The following is a 21,681-nucleotide window of genomic DNA, read 5'->3' on the forward strand; positions in this document are numbered from 1 at the left end:
TTTGGGGCTCAGTGGGCTTACAGGGGGATGGGAAGGAAGAGGAGATGGGTTGCTCCCCAAAAGAGGTATTTGCTACAACAGTGGTCGATTGGTCCACTTTGCCGATTCTGTCACACGTTGACTTCCTCCTCAGTATCATCATATTATTCTCCCAGCTGAGTGCCCAGGGGTATTGCTCCTATTTTTGTTTTTTTACTCCCAACGATTGGAAGTTCCCTGACTTCCTGTGTAAATGTCGAAGCAAAGTTTTAATTTTTTTAAAAAATAAACCTGCCATCTCATCCTCATTTTCCATCAAATTCTACTGTGCTTTTCTTCAATGGGTCCACACACTTTTTAACCCTTTCTTTACCCCTTGTGTGCGTAAAAAATGTCTTGCTGTTATGTTTAATATTCTTGACTACATCCTTTTCAAATTTCATTTTGGCCTGCCGAGTTATTTTCTTAACTTGTCCGTGTTTCCTCTTGTGCTAATGTGAGTCGGACTCTAGTCCTGTTATTTCGTATTGTTAAAGTGTCTTCTGCTTATCCCTAATTGCACTACGTACAACCTTGCTCAACCACCTATATCTTTCTGTCTCTACCTTTACACTTCACTCAAATATACCCACTCTGCACCATACACATTTGCTAGAACTTGAAGGTTGGCCACCTCTCTGATGCAAACCACACACTCATTAACTTTACCCAATCTAAAGCTACAAAATCGCTTCTCATACGCTCAAGGTTTGCCCTCCTAAAATCCAATGGCACGACACCACCATCCCAAACTTCAAATCTCAACAATAAACATGCCCTTACTATGTTATGGTCGCTTGTCCCCAAGTTGTTCTCCCATATTACTCTTCAGTTGAGATTAGTTATTGTGAATAAGCCAAGATTGGCCTGATGCAGTGGGGTTTGACCTTGTGTAAATAGAGGGAAAAGTGTGTAGAGTATCTATGTGCAAAGTAATCTCTTCAATCAGATTGTGTGGCTTGAAAACACTGATAGGATTACATACCATTAACTTATGGTTGTTTACACACACCAGTAACACTCCATTTTTTTTTCTTTCTTACCTTGCAGAAAGATTGGTTTGCAAAAAGAAAGAGGTTCAAGAGAGCCCCACAGCGTCTCTTTGATGTGGATAAAATCAGGTGTTGCACTTATTTATTGTGTGTCTGGCTGTCTTTCTGCCTGTCTGTGTTCCCCATCCCCCCTCCCCCCAATCTTAATTTGATTACAAGATACTCCTAGATTTATTTGTCTGGTCTCTCCTAGATTGCTGCAATTTCTGTGGCGTGATTTGGCTGCAATCAGAGTTATCCCACAATGCACAATGCAAGTTATCCCACATAAAACAATGCAAAGCGGGGTGAAGCAATTGATTCACTTCTGTCTGTCATTCTGTTCACAAACGTCAGTTTATGATTGAGGAACAACTTGATTTCAATTGAATGTTATATTTTGAACATTAATAGAATGAACCTGTAGTTCGGCAGTACTTCGGCTCTGAATTCATCCCGATTGCACATGTGCAGAGAGGAGTGAGATAATTTATTTTTTAGCCTGTTATGTCTGCCTGTCTGGCAGTGAAACAAAATTGAAACTCATTTGAAACAGGAAACTTTCTGTTTTTAAGGATGTCCTGAAGGACACAAACAGGCATGAATGACTAATTTAACGGTTTAAATAAGGTGGTGTAACAGACCATCAACGGCGGTAAATTTCCGGATTCATTTTATTTTACTTTTATATACTTTAGACTTTAGAGTCTCTTTTATTTCAATTTAATTATATACTTAACACACAAATCGCCTTTTTGGCACTTTAAAAACCCTTCCGTTTAGCAGTGATTGGACAAAATATTATGGCATTTTTACATCATCTCGACCAATCAAATTTTCCGCTTGTGTACCCTGCCCATGTCCTTGTTTTCTCAGGATTGTGTGGGGTAAGGTGTTCTATGAACTCTCTAGTTGGTCGGGTTTTTAATAGAAAAGCATTTTCTTTGTGAGACTGAAATATTTATCCATCAAAGTAAATTATCTTTAGCTGATCATGGTGTGTGTGTGTGTACAATTCCAACATGGTGCCAGGTTTTTCAAAAATATCCCAACCAATACATTCTACTATTGACTTGGGATGCATAATTAGTTTTGCTTGTTTATCCTCCTCGTGCCTTGAGGTACTCATGGCTGCCAGGACTGTTTCGTTAGTTAAGGGTTCCAATCATGCAAAGATTGCAGATCATTCAACTGAGGTTGCAGGAATTTGGAGTTTTTGAAGGTGTTGGTGATAGCTCACTGAGTCTTCGTGAAGGACAGTGTTGGATTTTTAACCTTCACCAACTAATGCCGGCAGATGCGACGCCTGTTTAACGTTGATCTGAGGGACGGCATTGATGAATCACTCCCTGCCTGTAAACCACTGGGATGACAGTTTATAGCCGTATTGGGATTCAAACCCAGGCTAAACGGCTCAGAGGCAAGCATACCTCTCGGGTTCTAGGCCATCCTACGAGCCCTTGTAAGTAACGTGTACTTGATGAAATATTCTGATCGTCTTCGCGAGTTATCACTTTAGCTCTGGATCTTCAGTGCACAAAATAATATTTGTGCAAGTGAAATACTTTTGAGAGCTGCTAACATGATGAACTGTTCCAGCTTATTGATATTCTGACACCTATGCCTCCTTGGTGTTTATTGGACTGTCCCCCATGCGCAGTGGGACACAGCGTTTTGCAATCACTTCCATTTGTTTCCATGCCGTAACCTTTTTTTTTTTTCTTTGTGTCCAGGGCTTAACCTCGAAATGGAGGGAAAAATCATCATTTGAGCTTTTGTCATCAAATTTTTCAACAAACCTTGATTATGAGAATATGGAGAACACTAATTTATAATTGGTTCAAAATGTCAAAGGGCAAAGTCGGAGTAAGAATAAATAGTTCTTATTAGCCCCGCTGCTGCAGTGAAGCACGAGACAAACATTTTTTCGCTTATCTGGAATTTACATTCCGGATAAGGTATTGTCATCGCGTGCCGTTTGTCCATCGCTGGGCCGATCCAGCTGAAATTTTGCAGCAACATTCCTCTCCTGACTGGTAACAGGAATTGCAAAGCTTGTTTCGGTCACATGACTTTCAATAGGTCAAAATAGCCGACTTTCTTCAAATTTCTTCAAAAATCTTCTTCTTCAGACCCACCTTTCAGAATGCTACCAACTTTGGGTTACAACATTAGGCCAGGGCAGGGCTGTTGAATTGCGAAGGTCATGCTGATGACGTGACGGGAAGTTTGTCAAAATGTCCGACTAAGTCAATTTTTGAGAAAATCGCGTAAATTCCTTCAAAAATCTTCTTCTCCAGACACACCAGTCAGAATGCTACCAAATTTGGGTTACAACATTAGGACAGGGTCCTGGTGTTAAATTGCGGAGGCCATGCTGATCGCATGACCAGAAGTGTCAAAATGGCGTTCGCGCAAATTCCTTCCAAAATCTTCTTCTCTCGACCCACCTGTTAGAATGCTAACAAATTTGGGTTGCAACATTATGGTGGGGTGGGGATGTGAATTATATTGTGGAACTTATGTGGATCACGTGACCAGCATTGTGTCAAAATGGCCGACTTGGTCAACTTTTGGGAAAATCGCATTGATTCCTTTCAAAATCTTCTTCCCGAGACAAACATGTCAGAATGCTACCAAGTTTGGGTTACAATGTTAGGACAGGGTCGTAATGTTATATTGCTTAGGATATGTCGTTCACTTGACCGGAAATGTGTCAAAATGGCAGACTTAGTAAAAAATTTGGAAAATTGTGTAAATTCCTTCAAAAATCTTCCTCACCAAACCCATCAGTCAGAATTCTACCAAATTTTGGTTACAGCATTAGGCCAGGGCCCAGATAAGCTACAGGTCCAGTTTGTAATTGCTTCTCTGCTTGTTTATTTATTTACCATTTGAGCTTCAGTGTGTCTGTGAAGAACATGACTTTTTTTTTTTAAACAATTTGAGTTTTTGTTATCAAATGCAACATGTTTTGGCTTCTGGACTGATTACAGGATGACCTGTATTTTCGGTTTTTCCAGATCTTGTGGAGGAGAAGTTACAGCGGAAGGAGATTTTCTAGTTTTTGAAGGAAACCGATACAGCAGGAAAGGCTTCATCTTTAAAAACTTTGCAATGTCTGCAATTGTAAGTTCACTGACTGCCAAGGTGATCTTTGTTCAAACACTTATTTTGCCTTTGGTTTTAACAGCAGAGTTATTCCCCATTGTAGATTTCTGAGGGTGTGAAGCCAACATTATCTGAGCTTGAGAAGTTTGAAGACCAGCCTGAGGGAATCAACTTGGAGCTTGTAACAGATGTCAAAGGTTGGCAGAGGTGTATTTTGCTTGCACTATTTGTAAGTTTTTTTTTTTTTGTGTATTGTGCAATTATCAGAGCCAAATTTATTTAAAATTGCCATGTTATGGTGCATGTTTGTGTGTGCGTTTACGCAATATTGTCAATGATCTCATTGCATCATGCTAAAATATTGAATTGAATGGAATGGTTGGAGTGATATTTACCCATGCTGTCATTGTGGGATAATACCAGGACTATATATATATATATATATATATATATATATATATATATATATATATATATATATATATATATATATATATGTATGTATGTATGTATATGTGTATATATGTATATATATGTATGTATATATATGTATGTATATATATGTATGTATATATATATATATATATATATGTATATATATATATATATATATATATATATATATATATATATATATATATATATATATATATATATATATATATGAAGGCAAAATGAGGGAAAGGAGAGGTGAATGAAGGGGTAGGGGGTTTGTAATCATGATTCCGGTTCAGATGAGTCGAAATGGAGGTGGGAAAATATGGACCCAGGGAACAAATCAGTGGCATCTAAACTGACTGTTTACCCAACGTGTAGTAATATGAGACTTTCCTGCCTGAAAACCTGACCAACAAATTCCAAATTTTCCCATGCTCGTTAAATACATATTTTTTTTACAACATGATTTTGTAAATGTAATGATTGACTACATTTTGTTCCCAACCTAGGAAAGGGTGACAAAGAGCATAGTTTTCAGCCAGGTGACAATGTGGAGGTGTGTGAGGGTGAGCTCATTAACTTGCAAGGCCAAGTGCTGAGTGTTGATGGCAATAAGATTACCATCATGCCCAAGCACGAGGACCTTAAGGTATGTTGGCATGAACCATCTGTGACTGCTCATTTTTGGCATCTTTCTACAACCCAATATACAAGCGTTACTCATTTCTTCCTACTAAAAGACCCAAATGTCGTTTTTTTGCACTCATCTTAATCTCCAAGGACCCACTGGAGTTCCCAGCACATGAGTTGAAGAAGTATTTTAGGATTGGAGACCACGTCAAAGTTATAGACGGTCGCTATGAGGGAGACACGGGGCTCATTGTTCGTGCAGAAGAAAACTTCGTTATTTTATTCTCGGATCTCACCATGCATGAGGTACAATCCATTTGTGCATAATTGCAAGACATATATATATCGCATTATGTTATTTTCATGGATCCGTAGTGATGTCATTTAAGGCGAGTAACAATTTTTAAAATTATAATTATTGATCGTATCTAAAGCTCATTTGAAGCGTATGTGCATGCATATATATCCAATGAATAGGAGGTGCCTGCCATACATCTGAATTGTTTAGGTACCTATTCCCAGTTCACAAGAACTTTCAATGTGAGCTGCCAGGAGAGATGCACGACATGGCCAAAAGTATGTGGACACCCCTTCTAATTAGTGGATTTGGCTATTTCAGCCACACTCATTTCTGACGGGTGTATAAAATCAAGGACACAGCCATGCAATCTCCAGAGACAAACATTGGCAATAGAATGGGCCGTTCTGAAGAGCTCAGTGACTTTCATCGTGTCACCGTCAAAGGATGCCACCTTTCCAACAAGTCAGTTCATCAAATTTCTGCCCTGCTCGAGCTGCCCTGGTCAACTGTAAGTGCTGTTATTTTGACGTGGAAACATCGAGGAGCAACAACAGCTTAGCCGCGAAGTGGTAGGCCATACAAGCTCACAATGGGACCGCCAAGTGCTGAAGCGCATAGCGCATAAAAATCGTCTGTCGTCAGTTGCAACATTCCCTTCCGAGTTCCAAACTGCCTCTTGAAGCAACGTCGGCACAAGCACTGTTCGTCGAGAGCTTCATGAAATGGATTTCCATGGCTGAGCATCCGCACACAAGCTGAAGATCATCATGTGCAATGCCAAGCGTCGGCTGGAGTGGTGTAAAGCTCACCACCATTGGACTCTGGCAGTGTGACGGATGAATCCGGGTTTGGCGGATGCCAGGAGAACGCTACCTGCCCGAATGCATCGTGCAAACTGTAAAGTTTGGTGGAGGAGGAATAATGGCCTGGGGCTGTTTTTCGTGGCTCGGGCTAGACCCCTGAGTTCCAGTGAAGGGAAATCTTAATGCTACAGCATACAATGACATTCTCGACGATTCTGTGCTTCCAATTTTGTGACAGCAATTTGCGGAAGGCCCTTTCCTGTTTCAGCATGACAATGTCCCCATGCACAAAGTGAGGTCCACATAGAAATGGTGTGTCGAGATCGGTGCAGAAGAACTTGACTGGCCTGCACAGAGAGAGCCCTGACGTCAACCCCTTCGAACACCTTTTGGATGAATTGGAAGGCCGACTGCGAGCCAGACCTAATCGCCCAACATCAGTGCCCGACTTCACGAGTGCTCTTATGGCTGAATGGAAGCAAATCCCCACAGCAATGTTCCAACATCGAGTGGAAAGCCTTCCCAGAAGAGTGGAGGCTGTTGTAGCAGCAACGGGGGGCGGGGGGGGGATGTCAACTCCATATTAATGCCCATGATTTTGGAATGAGATGTTGGACGAGCAGGGGTCCGCATACTTTTGGCCATGAAGTGCGTCAATATTCACAAGATCCTTTCCAGGAAGTGCTGTTATGGCACAGAGGTTCATATTCATCACTCTGGTTAAAGAGCAAGTGCTTGTGCTATATACTCCCTCACGGAACGGTCTGCCATCTCATCCTTTGGGTGGAATTCACACCATGTTGGTGATGGCAAGTTGGGCTGGCGATCATGCCATTGCATTGAGCAGTTTTCATTATGCAATGGGCAGTTGTCTTTTTCATGGACTGCAACCAAGCCAGATTGGAGTGTGTGCGTATGCATGTGCAAGTGTGCTCTCTGTCCATTCAAGCAAGTGTTGGCATGGGTTCATAGTCATCACTCTGGTGAAGAAGTGCTTGTGCTATTTACTCCCTCATGGGACGGGCTGCCAGTCCCATAAGGGAGTATATAGCATAACTAACAAAAGGACCGAATTGCAGAGAAAATTATATAACGGCGCGATGTCGCCGCGCTGTAGTAAGAGGATCAACTGGAATAAATCGACGCAAAATATCAAACATTTTAACCAAAATACCAAATACCAAACAAGAAGGCAAAAGAAAATACCACAGTTTTATGAAACTTACCAATGCAATACAAAGGAAAGCAACCACCTCTAATACAAACAGGTGAAGAAGGCCTGAAGAAAAGAGTACAACAATGCCTGGGAGAATAGAACGACGTCACCAATTACATTGAAGAAGAAGAGAAAGAACATTTTAACTGCAAGCATGAAAAGAGTTGGCGCCTCATAAACTACATTAGTGGAAGAAAAAAAAAATCTAAAAAAGGCCGTATTAAAAGAAGTACCGATGTGGAAAGGATTGACAACTGGTGCACATTTTCAGTGTTGTTGGCAGCCCACTGACGATAGATGATGAGTGGGGTGAAGTTGGAACTGTCTTAAAAGACCTTTATATCAAGGTTGGTCAGTCGACATTGGAGAATATAATAAAGCAAAGGTGTCCTTAGCGGAAGGTAAGAGTTGTGGCGAAGACTGTAGAAACACCATAACTTTTTAAATAGTGTGACGTCGACACTCATTCTCAACTTTTGCAATGCAGCACAAGAAGACAGCCGAAAATGATGGTCAATCTTAAATATAGTTCCATTTCCAAAATCAGAAGATCTCAGTCTTGGCAGCAAACTTCGTATTATTTTGCTTCATCTCAATGTTTTTGCCAAGATCTACAATCAAATGATTTTGAACCATATCCGTCCTGCTCTTGATCAACACTTGAGGCCAAACCAAAATGGATTCCAGTTTGAAAGAACACAGTTCGACTAAGTTATTTGACTGGGAAGGCTAATAGAAGGAATTTGTGCCCACAACCCTCGTGCAATGACTTTCATCGATTTTCAAAAAGCCTTTGACTTCATCCATTGTAGCAAGATGATGATTATTCTATCAGTATATGGAATTGCTGATCAACTTGTGACGGCGATTTTGGATATGTATCGGGATACATATGGCAAGATACTCACACCCGATGGAGAAACTAAGCTTTTCAAAATTCCAGCTTGAGTACTACAAGGAGACACCCTTGCCTGACATCTCATCCTTTGGGTGGAATTCACACCATGTTGGAGACACAATGACGTGTTTAATAGAGTTTCTGAATGCATAATCAAGCACAATGACAAAGGCAAGGAGGAGGACTTGGGGTTCCAAGCAGAACCAAGAAATAGAACAAAAGAGTCAAACCAGAGGTTCTTACTGATCTTGACATTGCTGATGACATAGCCTATTGTCAGAATATTGTTGCGAATTCGCGCCCGCCGGCGTGCGATCGGCCGCTCGACTCGAACGGCGGCCGCCTCGCCCACCGGAACGGACAATTCTGTCGTGACCCTCTCGGAACAACACCGGGAGCTAGTTGCGGGTGGCGGTTTAACCCCACCACGACCGTGCCAATTGCCCACCCGCGCAGGATAGGGTTGCTCGCCAAATTCGATCTACCTAAGTACCTGCACGGATGGTCGACCGGGCGATCGTACCTCGCCGCAGGCCGACTCCAGACACGAACCGCCTAAGCAGTCCGTTCCGTGCTATCGGGATAACCGAGCGGTGTTATCGTCGGCCTCGACGGTTCCGATTAATTATCGGGCGTATTAAGCCCACTACGAACCCTTTACGTGAAGCAGGATGGAGAGTCAATAAAGAAGAGACGAAGCGAAACGGAAAAACAGTTCACACAATGCACATTTATTACGCGACACACGGAAAGCACACATATACAGCCAACCAGTCAGAATGCACCTATTTCAGGAAAACAAAAGAAACAACGACGCAGAGTTACAACCGAATACGCGTACATACGGCAACACTTATATAGTTCTACTTTACAAGACACGGCGCCGACACACATTTACTCAAAGGCAAAGGAAAGAAGCCACCCTCAAAGACAAGGGGGCAGACGGGCCTGTAGGCAAATATGTGCGCGGGACCTGAAGGAGCGGCCAGGTCCGCGAGACCGGGTGGGTCCTACCCGCGTCCTCGTGGCGCATTGGCGGACGAGCCGCAGACGTGGCCGCGTGGCTGTGCCCCGACTCCGTGCTCCTTCGCGGGTTTCATTGGCATGACGTCTGGGGTGGGGTGGGAATGGCCGTAGAAGGAGAGAGGTGAAGGTGGTGGAGGGTCTATCGGTGGTGGTTTGATGGTTATGGCGGTTGAGACATGGTTGGTTCAAAATAAAGACAGAACAGAAAAACGGCTATCTCAAAGCGTCGCAGCCCGAATGAATCACATAAATTCCCTCTAAACAATGGGTTTGGGGCGAACTACACATGTACTTTGAGTTATCTCACCTACAGGATCTGAATGGTGGTTTGCGAATTTCCACAGCCGTAACACTACCCCCTCCCCTTTTTACAGACTCGTCCCGAGTCATCAAATTCTCGTGTGCCATCATGTGTAGTTCTCCCCTAGTACGTTTTACCTTCGGATCCCTGAGTGCGACATTCATGGTATTGGTGTCCCCAAAATAAATAACCTGAGGGCTGAGTAACTAACTAAACAAACCCACTCATACGGACGACTTCAATAAAATTGCCGGCGGAAGACAGACATGCCGGGGGCGCACTCATATGTACAGTACTTCTTAACCTTAACTTACAAATTTTACACTAAACCATGGCCCAGGATGAATGGACTCTGCAAAGAGAAAAGCAGTTAGCAGGGAGCCAGGCTGCTCGCATGCAGTCTTTGGCTCATGAACCAATGCAGGTGACAGGGAACGTGGCCGGTTGCTCACACGCAGTCCTAGGCCTCCCCCTTTTAAAATGAACCCAGTGAACCACAACGGTGCATGGGCTGCACAAACGCAGTCTCCTTGTGTGGCTGCCTACAGGGCAGTCCCTGCAGCTTGCAAACTGTTGCTTGATGATCCTGGTGCACATGGCAATGAACAAGGGGGGCAAAGCAAAATTGAACGGGGCTGGTGAACATGGGCAGTGGGCATGGCATGGCAAAGGTAGCAGGCAACCACAGCCTGCAGAACCAGGCCGCTGCAGGCAAACACAGCCGGCAGACGAACTGGCCGACACAGGCCTTGCAGCAAAGCAGCTGCAGACGATCCGGCCGGCACAGGCCTTGCAGCAAAACAACAGCTGCCGATGAAGTGGCCGGCCTTTACCTGTCAGTGGAGGTTGGTGGAGGGAGTGCGGTGGTGCTGGCCACTCGGAAGGCGGGCTCGGACCTGCCTACTGTCTCCCTTCCAGCTATCACCTTTGCCTGTCACTGTCTATACCCACCCCCTTAATTTGTAAAACCCAATTTAGCCCCAACTAATTTTTTTGTTTTATTTTCTTTTTATTCCTATACCTCCCACTATAATTCGTCCCCTAATCCCCTTTACTGTCTCTGTTCGGCTAACCTATCGTCCCCTAGCCTACTCCCAACCCCTACGTTCCCTTCCCGGAGGGGAACAAGGGAGAGCTAGCATCCTGTGTCGAGGCTCAACGAAGCCTCAGGATGGCCTCCCCAGACTTCAGCGATCAAACCCAAAGTGGGTCCAGCGGCCCACAACAAGAGCGAAGGGATGGATGGTGCGGAGGGGTACATCTCCTAATCTACCCTAACCATTATCCCTTAAACTACCCCGGGGCTTTCAACAAGCACCTCTCGCTTAAACTATTGGTTCTATCAACCCAGATTCCCGTCGCCTGTGTTGGTGTCCTCACAATTTCGGGCCTCGCCCCCCAATTTTCTTCCCGTGCCCTCACACGGTCTCATGGCTGGGACGCGTGGCTCCCTTGGCAGGCACGACCCTCTGCCGATTCTCCAGCTATGGCACCCCCGGGCACTACACTGCCTCCGAGCCTACCAGCTCCCTAAACACCGGGGAGTGCCCCCCATGGCGACTCCTCTGAAAGGCTCACGTGGCAGGCTGGCTTCCCGGGCCCCTTTCCGAGTGTCACCCGTGCCCACAACACTGCCCACGCGGCTAATGGCGCCTCGGCCCCCGCACCATGCAGGCGCACCCGTGCCCACTACGCTATCCCGGCCCCCCCATGGGCCCTTGGCCTACTACGGCCGACGAGCCTGGTGCCCGTGGTACCCACTCAGCGATACTCATCTTTCGCAGCCACGCTCACAGCCCGTCAACAGGGCTCCTGCACCCCTCCAAACGGGTTTCGAGCCTACTTTCCCACCAACAACAAAACGACTTCCATTTTTGTTAATTTGACTAACCCACTTACTCAGTCTACACTGACCCTGGGGTCCCTTGGGCGGGAGTCACTCCTCCCCCCAATCACTCATCGCACCATGCGTTCCACATTCGCTCCATTCACACAGACCCGCTGGCCTCACCAACTCACCAAGCACATGTTTCCACTCCACTCACCAACTCTTCAACACATACACACCGCTGAACTCTGCCATCCTTCTAACTACATCCCCGAACTAACTCGTGCTCCCACGTCGTCCCTTACACTATAGCATTTCCATTTAACCTACGTAGCTAAGCTATGTTCCCGCTACAAATCCAAAGTCTGTCACTGTCTTCAAATCCTCAAAAAAAAAAAAAAAAAAAACACTTTCCATCTCCCATCCCAAAGCTCAACTAAAATCCCCCGAACTAATCCATTCCACGGGCCCCATGAGGACTTACCCCTGCCCCATGGAGCCGGTCTAACTAACACTAACCCTTCTCCCTAACTCGTGTCATCCTGTGCCCGTGCCAGGGGGTCTTCCATCCATTGCCCAGGGAATCCTGTTCACCTGAAAGCGAAGCTTGCTTTTTTTTTTTAATTGCGCAGCACCAGCGCGGCAACTCACAACCTGCGCACCAGCGCGGCAATTCAGCTGCGCACCTGTGGCGTGACGTCATGGCAGCTGCTGGCGTCCCTCGTCCTTCTTGGACGGTCCCATCCGGCAGGGATTCACCCTCCTGCCGGATTCCAACCATACACGCAGCCATGACGTCACCCGGCGCATAAAAAAAACACAAGCCTCACGTCTCGAGGGGTTCCCCACGCGAACACGTGCTCGCCCGTTGGAGCTTAACACACGCCCGCGTGGAGAACCCGTCCGGTCCGAATCCAAAATCCTGCCTAAACTTTGTCCGTTCGCGGGATCGGCAACATCCACCGCTGGCGTTTCCGGACCGGGCTTCACTCCCGCAAGCGAGCACGTGGCGGCCTCGTGCGTACCACAGCATGGACCTCGCGCTCGCTGCTGGGTGAACTCGGCGCGGTTCCCGTTCCAACTACGGCCGCTACCCGGCTTTCGTTCCTCTGTTGCTGTCGCCATTCAAACCACGCACACCTGCGTGTCACGACGCTCACACTCCACTCCATCACATTCACACCCGGAGACGTGGCTGCGTGCTCACGCATGCCGACCGACATCTCCCTTACATACCGCTCTCTCACACACAGTCTCCCTCACACTCGGCCGCTCACTCACTCGTGCCATTTCCCTCACACAAACCATACCACTCACACACGCGGGGGAACTCGCCCGCGGTGTCTCACTCACACACCGTGCCTCACTCCCACACGGCTGTTCGCACACGCGTGCCGTTTCCTGCGTGCACATGGTCTCTTCCACCTGCGGTGCCCCTTTCACACACGGCGTGCTGGGAAGCACGCACCTCTGCACACTTGCCACCACACCACTCACACACGGGGGCTCACTCACACCTTGCACCACACACACAGGGACAACCACACTGGGGATTTGTGCCCCCCCAAGGGTTTCTGGGGCCTCTATACCCCCCAAGCTGTCCGTGCACCCGTTTGCAGCACTCCTCCCCTCAACTCCGCGAAGCACGACCGAACCCACCTGGTAATGACTCGCTTCAAGGGAGCATAGCGGCTCCCTCCGTTCCCGAAGGAGGCTATCCAACTGCTCGCACCGGGTCCCTCCACGTTCTGCGAGCTCACCCCCATTATCCTCCACTACCTCTGCGTGTGTGTGCTCCGTTCCTTTAACCCTGTCTTTATCATGCAGTCTCTCCTTTACCGTTTCTACCTCCCGTGTCTGTTATTTCTGTCTCTTCCCTTATCTCCCTTGTCTCCACTATTTTTATTTCCTTTGTCGTCACCTCGTGTCTCGTCTCGCACGTTTCGGTCTCCCCACTTCGTTTTTCCCTCCGTGTCACCGTCGTTGTTACCTCCACGTGTCTCGTCTCACACGTTCCCCGAATTAATTTGTCCTTGCGGGCCTGACGGTTAGTTGCACTACCCCCGAGCTCGTTCGCTCCCACACGTGGCGTCGCCATTTTGAGCTCCCTGGTTATTGCCTTCATGCCCGCCTGCAGGCTTCGGCCCATGTTCTGCATCTCACCCCGCATTCCTTCCATTTTGTTTGTGTTTGTATCCATCTTCGCGTTCATGCCTTTTATTTTGTTTTTCATTTCATTTGTGTTTGTATCCATTTTCGCATTTATTGCGTTCATTTGTTGTGCATTCGCTGTTATTGCCTGCAGAATCCTGTCGAGTGCACTCAGTTCGACAAGGATCGGGGGGTTTTGGCGGAGAGGGGGAGGGGAGGTGTCATACGCCGCGGCCTCTGTCGCTGCGCCCATTTCGGGCTTGGGGTTCAGTTGGGGGAGTTCATCCTGCACAACAAGCATTTCCTGCACGGGGATCTCATCCTAGACCATGGATTCTACACATTCTACATCCATTTCTAATAGCCCCGGCTCCCGCTCGCCTTGGGACTCCATCTTATTTCTCGTAACGGGTTAATTTGGCCTGCTAGTAATTTGGAGGGAATCGGGGGTCGCTCCTCTCACCCCTGGACCGATTCCCCATGAATTTAGCTTGGAGGCGGGAGGGATTCGAATCCCACTCCCGGACACCAGTGTTGCGAATTCGCGCCCGCCGGCGTGCAATCGGCCGCTCGACTCGAATGGCGGCCACCTCGCCCACCGGAACGGACAATTCTGTCGTGACCCTCTCGGAACAACACCGGGAGCTAGTTGCGGGTGGGGGTTTAACCCCACCACGACCGTGCCAATTGCCCACCCGCGCAGGATAGGGTTGCTCGCCAAATTCGATCTACCTAAGTACCTGGGCGATCGTACCTCGCCGCAGGCCGACTCCGGACACGAACCGCCGAAGCGGTCCGTTCCGTGCTTTCGGGATACCTGAGCAGTGTTATCGTCGGCCTCGACGGTTCCGATTAATTATCGGGCGTATTAAGCCCACTACGAACCGTTTACGTGAAGCAGGATGGAGGGTCAATAAAGAAAAGACGAAGCGAAACGGGAAAACAGTTCACACAATGCACATTTATTACGCGACACACGGAAAGCACAGTCAGCCAAACAGTCAGAATGTACCGATATCAGGAAAACAAAAGAAACAACGACGCAGAGTTACAACCGAATACGCGTACACACGGCAACACTTATACAGTTCTACTTTACAAGACACGGCGCCGACACACATTTACTCAAAAGCAAAGGAAAGAAGCCACCCTTATAGACAAGGGGGCAGACGGGCCTGAAGGCCAATATGTGCGTGGGACCTGAAGGAGCGGCCAGGTCCGCGAGACTGGGTGGGTCCTACCCGCGTCCTCGTGGCACGTTGGCGGACGAGCCGCAGACGTGGCTGCGTGGCTGTGCCCCGACTGCGTGCTCCTTCGCGGGTTTCGTTGGCATGACATCTGGAGTGGGGTGGGAACGGGGCCCCCTTGTTGCACTATCTCAGCGTGGGGGAAAAAGGGGAAATTGTTGATGCTCTGGGGGAGGGAGAATTGCTGGCTGGTTTGGGTCCCGCGACGAGCGATCTCCCACCGCGACCTCGTCACCGACCGCCATCCTTCTCGCCTCGGACCCGAGCTCCTTGGCCTCTTCCCCCAACTCTCCTCAGCCAACTGCAGAACCCAATTCGGTGCCTTTGCCACCTGACTCTGCTGCTACCACATTCTGCTCTTCCAAACTGGCTCTGCCACGATTCGCCTTGCGCTCGGCATTTTATAGGCCGGCAGGAGAAGCAATATGCAAAGTTCCAGATCAGGATGAGCTCGGGGGCGGAGCCACGCTCGCCCATTGGACGGAGGAAAAGTGGGCGTGAACCTCCCCTGATCCTTGAATTTGCCTATTTCAATTTCATACGGATGCGCCTGGAGGCGGGGCCAAGCCGCTCCACGCTTGCTGATTGGCGGATCAGAAGTGGGCGTGTAGCATTCTTGATCCGAATTCTTCCTCGGAAAGGCCGCTATTTGCACTCGCGGCTCGGTGCGTATCGCTTGAATGAGCCCAAGACAGCCCGACGCTCAGTGTTCACAGGTGGTGCGGGAATGGCCGTAGAAGGAGAGAGGTGAGGGTGGTGGAGGGTCTATCGGTGGTGGTTTGATGGTTATGGCAGTTGAGACGTGGTTGGTTCAAAGTAAAGATAGAACAAAAACGGCTATCTCAAAGCGTCGCAGCGCGAATGAATCACATAAATTCCCTCTAAACAATGGGTTTGGGGCTCACTACACATGTACTTAGAGTTATCTCACCTACGGGACCTGAATAGTGGTTTGCGAATTTCCACAGCCGTAACAATATATTGGGCAAATGCAAGAACATCTCAAGAGTCTAAGCAAGTGCTGGTTGGATATGGCGAACAATGAATGCTAATAAGACTAAAGTGATGGCAGTCAATCAGTCGAGAGAGGTCAAATTGAGCGATGGAATAAAACTTCAGTCAATGATTTTAGTGTCTTGGTTCCTGGATGACCCCAACTGCTCAGAATATCTATCTTGGCCTTCAACTTTGCTGTTGGGGTTTTCCCCCTCTCTCTGCTGTTTATTTTGTCTTGTGTCCTGATCCATTCAGTGCACTAGTAATAGCTCTTCCACGAGCCTTGACTATGCATACAAAAAAAAGGCCAGAGTTTGCTGACGACATATCTTGAGGTTGTTGTTCAGACCTCTGCTGAATCCAAAATCTGGGAAATGTCAGACATTACACGAGTCAATTTGGGGGAACGCCCCTGGAAGCCCCCGATCCAAAATCTAAGATAGTGATCCCGTGGACCATCGAGTAGAAGGGCTGTATTGGGTTTCAGAGCAATCCGTTGGTAAATAAGGGATAAGAAGGATCCATAGTTTCAGAGGGTGACCCCCCCCCCCCCATCTTGGGAGCCCCCATGATCTGTAATCGGAAAATTGAAGCCTGAGCGATTGTGCGAGCTACTGTCTTGTATTAATGCACCAAGTTTCAGAACAATCAGCGTGGTGATGAGGGAGGAGTGGCAAACATAGCAAAAAGTTAACGGATGTCTGGACAGACGAACAGATATCCGGACATCATGCCTCATTTTATAAGTTCATCTCTTTGAGAATCTTTTTTTTTTTTTTAATTAGTTGCCAAGGGGTGCAGAGATCAGATCATGAACAATGCTCTTATACAGAGCGGCTGTTCTGCCTAAGCAGTTTCTCTGATTCGGGTTACAATTCTCGTCAGGTCAGCACTCTGACACAGGGAGTCTGGGTATGAATTTGGAATTTGGCTAGGGTGCCGGTGATACCTCACATACTCTTTGTTAAGGAGGATTCAGTGTAACATGTATAAATGATAATTTCAGTTATTCAAATAACAGTTTGATTTAGTTGTAAGTGGGGTGAATTTGCTGGGTGATGGACGTGTTATCTTTAAGGTAAGATGTGCATGATTTTTAATACATGATCAGAGAATGGAATGTGTGATGGAGTTATGAATATGTGATAATGCATTAAATCCTCTAGCGAGTGAAGTTAGAATGGTGATGTTGTATTGATGGGTTGACTGACTGCCTGGATGCAACTGAGGATGTGGATCTAATGATGTGGATCTGTGACCGTGGTTGTGGATCTGCCATTTGGAGAGGTTCTGGGCTGAAAGGATCAAAACCTCGAGGAAGAACGGTACCCAGCTGATGATCCAGGCGGTCAGGAAACCAGTCAATTGCTTACAGGTTAAGGTTCTTACTTTAGGAAAGGGAAGTATGTTTTGAGGTTTACAATTTAAATAAAGTTCAATATAGGGTGTTGTGAAATTAACATGATTTGCAGAACTCCTTTAAATTATTATTTTGTGTTTTAGGAATAGTTGTCACTGGACAGTAAATAAGTAGAATTGTGCTTAAACATACATGAAAAAAACGGAGGTGTGCGTTAGTCACACATGAAGCAAGACATGAGTGTGGCGTATGCCATCCCACGATCGAGATGTGCAGAGGAATACATTGACTGTCTGGGTGTTTGGATCGATGAGCATAAGCACGCCTTCACCTTGGCATTAAGCAACTTGAAGTGCTCCCCCACCCCCCCCTTCAATGACCACACCTGTCATTTCTACTTTTCAACTCGTAGTTATTTTCACAAATGAATTTTTTTGATGGCGTAATCACTTTGTTGTTTTTTTTAATTTGGATCCTGGCCATATAGTTTATCTAATTTCCTGTGAATCCAAGTTAATATTAAGTTGATTTAGTCTGCTTAATATCTTCCTTTTTATCTACCTAAGTTTCATGGTTATTTTCTGCCTGTACTGACAAAGTTATTCTGGTGTTTCTTTGCCCATCTCTGTTGTATTATTAAAATGTGCTCGTTTATTATTCAAGGTATCAATGCAACTTGTGTTTCAGTAATAGTATCACGTAGTAATGTCCATTAAGCCCTCATGATCCGCAAGGTGAAAATGAACCTTCAGTAATGCCCTTCGGTGCATTACACCTGAAGAAAGCAATTGGCGGTGTACCTTTTCATGCAAATTGCCAAAACCTTGTGTTTGTAACAATATGAAGAGCGATGTTGTCATCTATATGTAATATTTGGTTTCATAACTCATGGAGGAGGTTGTACAGAAATTACATTGCAAGAATGAGTAATTACAAGAGATGGGTGAATTTTACACGAATTACTAGGAATGGACAAGTTAACAGAATGTGATGGATTTTAACCTGGGATCACAAAATCATTTGCAAGCTGCTCAGATCAGAGGGTCAAGCAGGCTAACTCAGTGTGCAGTTCCCATTCCAGATATTTGGGTTAATGGTATGTGTTTGATCAAAGACGTCCTCCTTCCTTCACACTTGTAGTTGAAGGTCCTTCCACGAGACCTGCAACTTTGTTCGGAGACTGCATCAGGTGTGGATTCGCAAGGTCAACATGAATGGGGGGAGCTGGTGCTACTGGACCCACAAACAGTTGGGGTTATTGTACGTCTCGAGCGGGAGACCTTCCAGGTACTACCATCAGAGCATTTTGTGGACGACAATACATTCTTGCAAGTGGCAGCAGTGATGGTTCTTACAGATTAATTTCGCTTATTTTGAAAGGTTGCAAGTAAGGACCCAAAAGTACTTTAAATTTTTTTTTCCCACTTGTGTGCTTGTTGAAAATGATGAATAATTTGATCGTTTCATCTTAACAACTGATCTGATTTGCAGGATTGTGAGTTTTGTATTGAATGGGTGTTGTATGATGTCGATCTTTCATTTATGTTCTTTACATGACTTTCCAAACTGCCTCACTCAGGTTCTGAGCATGCATGGGAAAGTGCTGAGTGTAAAACACCAGGCTGTAACCAGAAAGCGGGACAACCGTCATGCTGTGGCACTTGATTCCGAGCAAAACAACATCCAGGCACGGGATGTCATTAAAGTCACCGACGGGCCACACTCTGTACGTCTGCCTGAAGGGTTCTTAAACTCACAGAATTAGTGTTTTTGTGTGAATCTTTTCATGATGATTGTTTCTGCTCTGTAGATTACATCCTGATTTTGACTTTTAATCCGTAACTTTGTAGCTGTTGAGGTCATCACATGAAATAGTGTGCCCTTTGATTTGTTGTGAATATTTTTCATTTCCTGGCAGTACTTGGAGTCATTTGTGTGTCCTCTTCGCCATAAATTCTGATCTCGTTGAGGCCTAGAACTGGTTTGTGTTAGAACCAAATACCATGTTTCGATTACCAAAAGGCAGAACCCAGATGATCCAGAAGTTTGGAAGAGCAATTTTTCTGAGTTTTAAATCAACCAGTGCATGATTTTGCGTCGTGACACTACAAGTCGGGCTTGTACTAGTTCAGAGGTCATTTGTGAAGATAGGGTATCTGTGAACCATTATGTATGTGTTGCATTAGAATGTCATGGTAAGTCTAATTCTAGCGATATGACTTTCAGGAAGTGCATGTGTTTGACTATGCAGGGCCGTGAGGGTGAGGTCAAGCATCTGTACCGTGGTTTTGCGTTCCTGCACTCCAAAAAGTTAGTAGAGAATGGTGGCATGTTTGTCTGCAAGACCCGCCATGTGGTTTTGGCTGGAGGATGCAAGGTGAGGCACCATATTGACACGAGAGGCGTTGTTGTCATCCAGCATGGGTGGAAATGGCATTGCTGCAATTGCTGTTGTGTCATTCTGCAGTCAATCATTATCACAGGTTGTGTAGGATGTTTGGCCATTGCATTGGGAAACTTGTCCAGCTTGGTATATGTGGATGCCATGTCCAAATGTTAATTCTTGAAGCTCAATATTTGAGTGTATTTTGGCCCTCCTTGCTCTCCGTAAGGCAGGGGATGTCGTTATTTTTCAGCCTTGTATCCTAACCCTTTTTTTAATTGGACCTTGAACTGTCTGAATGTCACCATTGACACTATTCATTTAGCAAAAGCATGAAACTCTTTGCAAATCCCTCCTTTTGTTGAATTACCTCTGCAAAGGTGGATGGAGGTTTTAGCCCTCCCTGTTTGTTACTTGCAAAATCAGATTCACAAGCCCACCACAAGTTTGATTGACCAAGAGTTGGAATTTGAACCATTAATTACGTCAATTAATTATGGACTTTTGGAACGTAACATTGAGACCTTTATACTCCATGGATCTTTTAAGACCCTTTGTACCCCTTGACCCCCTTCGAGCCATTGAAACCTTTTTGACTTTTTAGACCCATTAGATCCCTTTAGACCTTTTAAGACACTTTAGACTCCTTGGAACATTTTGACCCCACCTTTAGAGCCATGAGACCTTCTTTAGACACTTTGACTCCTGAGACCCGAACTACTCTTGGAAATTACCCTTTAGATCTTTAGAGCCCAATAGACCCTTTAATACAATTGGACTCTTTAAACCTTTACACACTTTAGACCCCTTTGACATGTTAGCCCCTTTAGACCTGGGAACTGTTGGACCCCTTAAGACGCACACCACACAAACATCTTTAGTCTTCTTGCAATGCACAGACTATACTTTTTTCAGCAAGTAATGCACAATCTTCACCCACGTGGAGGCTGGGTACTCTGCTAGTTTGAATAGAATTTGCATGTTGGGTCACTGAATTGGTTCACCAATCAAAAACACAAACATATTGTTTTTTGGATTTCACAATTATCATGCTATGCATGACATCTTTCTTGGTTGTTTGTGAGCAGGATATCTCAAAAAGTTAACGGATTCGGACGAAAATTGGTGGACAGGTTGGGTGGGCCACAGTTATATTCAAGCAAGGCAATGGACCAACAACAAGTGAGACTGCGGAGCGGAAAAACATATGGTAAACGGCAAGTAAGAGAGTCGAGATAGGTGGGTTAATGGGTGTATAAACGATTGTTAGAGATGGGGAAAGACTTGTGATGGTGGTGCACCGCTTGCTCGAAACCCTGGAGGATGGAGTGCATTTGAATTGTCTTCATAAGGCAGTTGAACAAACTGGAGAAAAGAAAGAAAACGTGGTTTTTAGAAGTTTAACAAAGAGCGTGTTACTTGAAGAATGATTGCACTCTGGAGTAGCTGGAGAAAGTCAAAGAGCAGAAGCGAGCCTGGAGGAGATGTGCTAAAAAATAAATAGAGACCTCCGACCTGTCTGCGAAGCAAGAACAACAGGTCTTGAGCTCATCGTGGGACATTACAATATTGGAGAGCTCTGAAGCTACAGATGTGATGCTGGAGCCCCCATTCATAGAAAAAAAAATACTTTGAGGTATTGATTGAGGCCTTGTAGACTGTGTAGTTCTGATCTTTATAGAAATTACTTGGAACAATGGAGGATGCCCGGATTGTTGCTAGCTTTGGAGGTCAGCTTTGTTACATGGTTGGCCCAGGAAAGGTTATGGCTGATGGTTATGCTCGGTAGCTCTTGAGGCTGAACCTCATTCACTAGTTGACCATGGAAAAATGATTTCTGGGTTCATTTGATGATCCTTCCAGAATGACAGTGAGATAGAGATTTTCCAGGATTGAAGGACCTGTTTCATTTTTCAGTCCACCATCTAATGAATTGCACATAG

General features: G+C 45.9%; 1 protein-coding gene across 4 annotated transcripts in view; it reads left to right on the plus strand.

Annotated features, from left to right (window-relative positions):
* SUPT5H (SPT5 homolog, DSIF elongation factor subunit) overlaps positions 1-21,681 on the plus strand; it is a 131,629-nt gene that overhangs the window by 82,040 nt on the left and 27,908 nt on the right. For all 4 annotated transcript variants that reach the window (XM_085894730.1, XM_085894732.1, XM_085894731.1 and 1 more), the window contains 8 exons: positions 1,069-1,139; positions 4,073-4,178; positions 4,264-4,357; positions 5,108-5,247; positions 5,379-5,534; positions 18,496-18,642; positions 18,935-19,081; positions 19,607-19,732. In XM_085894730.1, coding sequence (XP_085750856.1) covers positions 1,069-1,139; positions 4,073-4,178; positions 4,264-4,357; positions 5,108-5,247; positions 5,379-5,534; positions 18,496-18,642; positions 18,935-19,081; positions 19,607-19,732 — 987 coding nt within the window. The remainder of the gene's footprint in view (positions 1-1,068; positions 1,140-4,072; positions 4,179-4,263; positions 4,358-5,107; positions 5,248-5,378; positions 5,535-18,495; positions 18,643-18,934; positions 19,082-19,606; positions 19,733-21,681) is intronic.

Source organism: Eptatretus burgeri, chromosome 9 (assembly GCF_056783735.1).
Source record: "Eptatretus burgeri isolate ZD-2024b chromosome 9, Ebu_testis_v1, whole genome shotgun sequence".
NCBI lineage: Eukaryota > Metazoa > Chordata > Myxini > Myxiniformes > Myxinidae > Eptatretus > Eptatretus burgeri.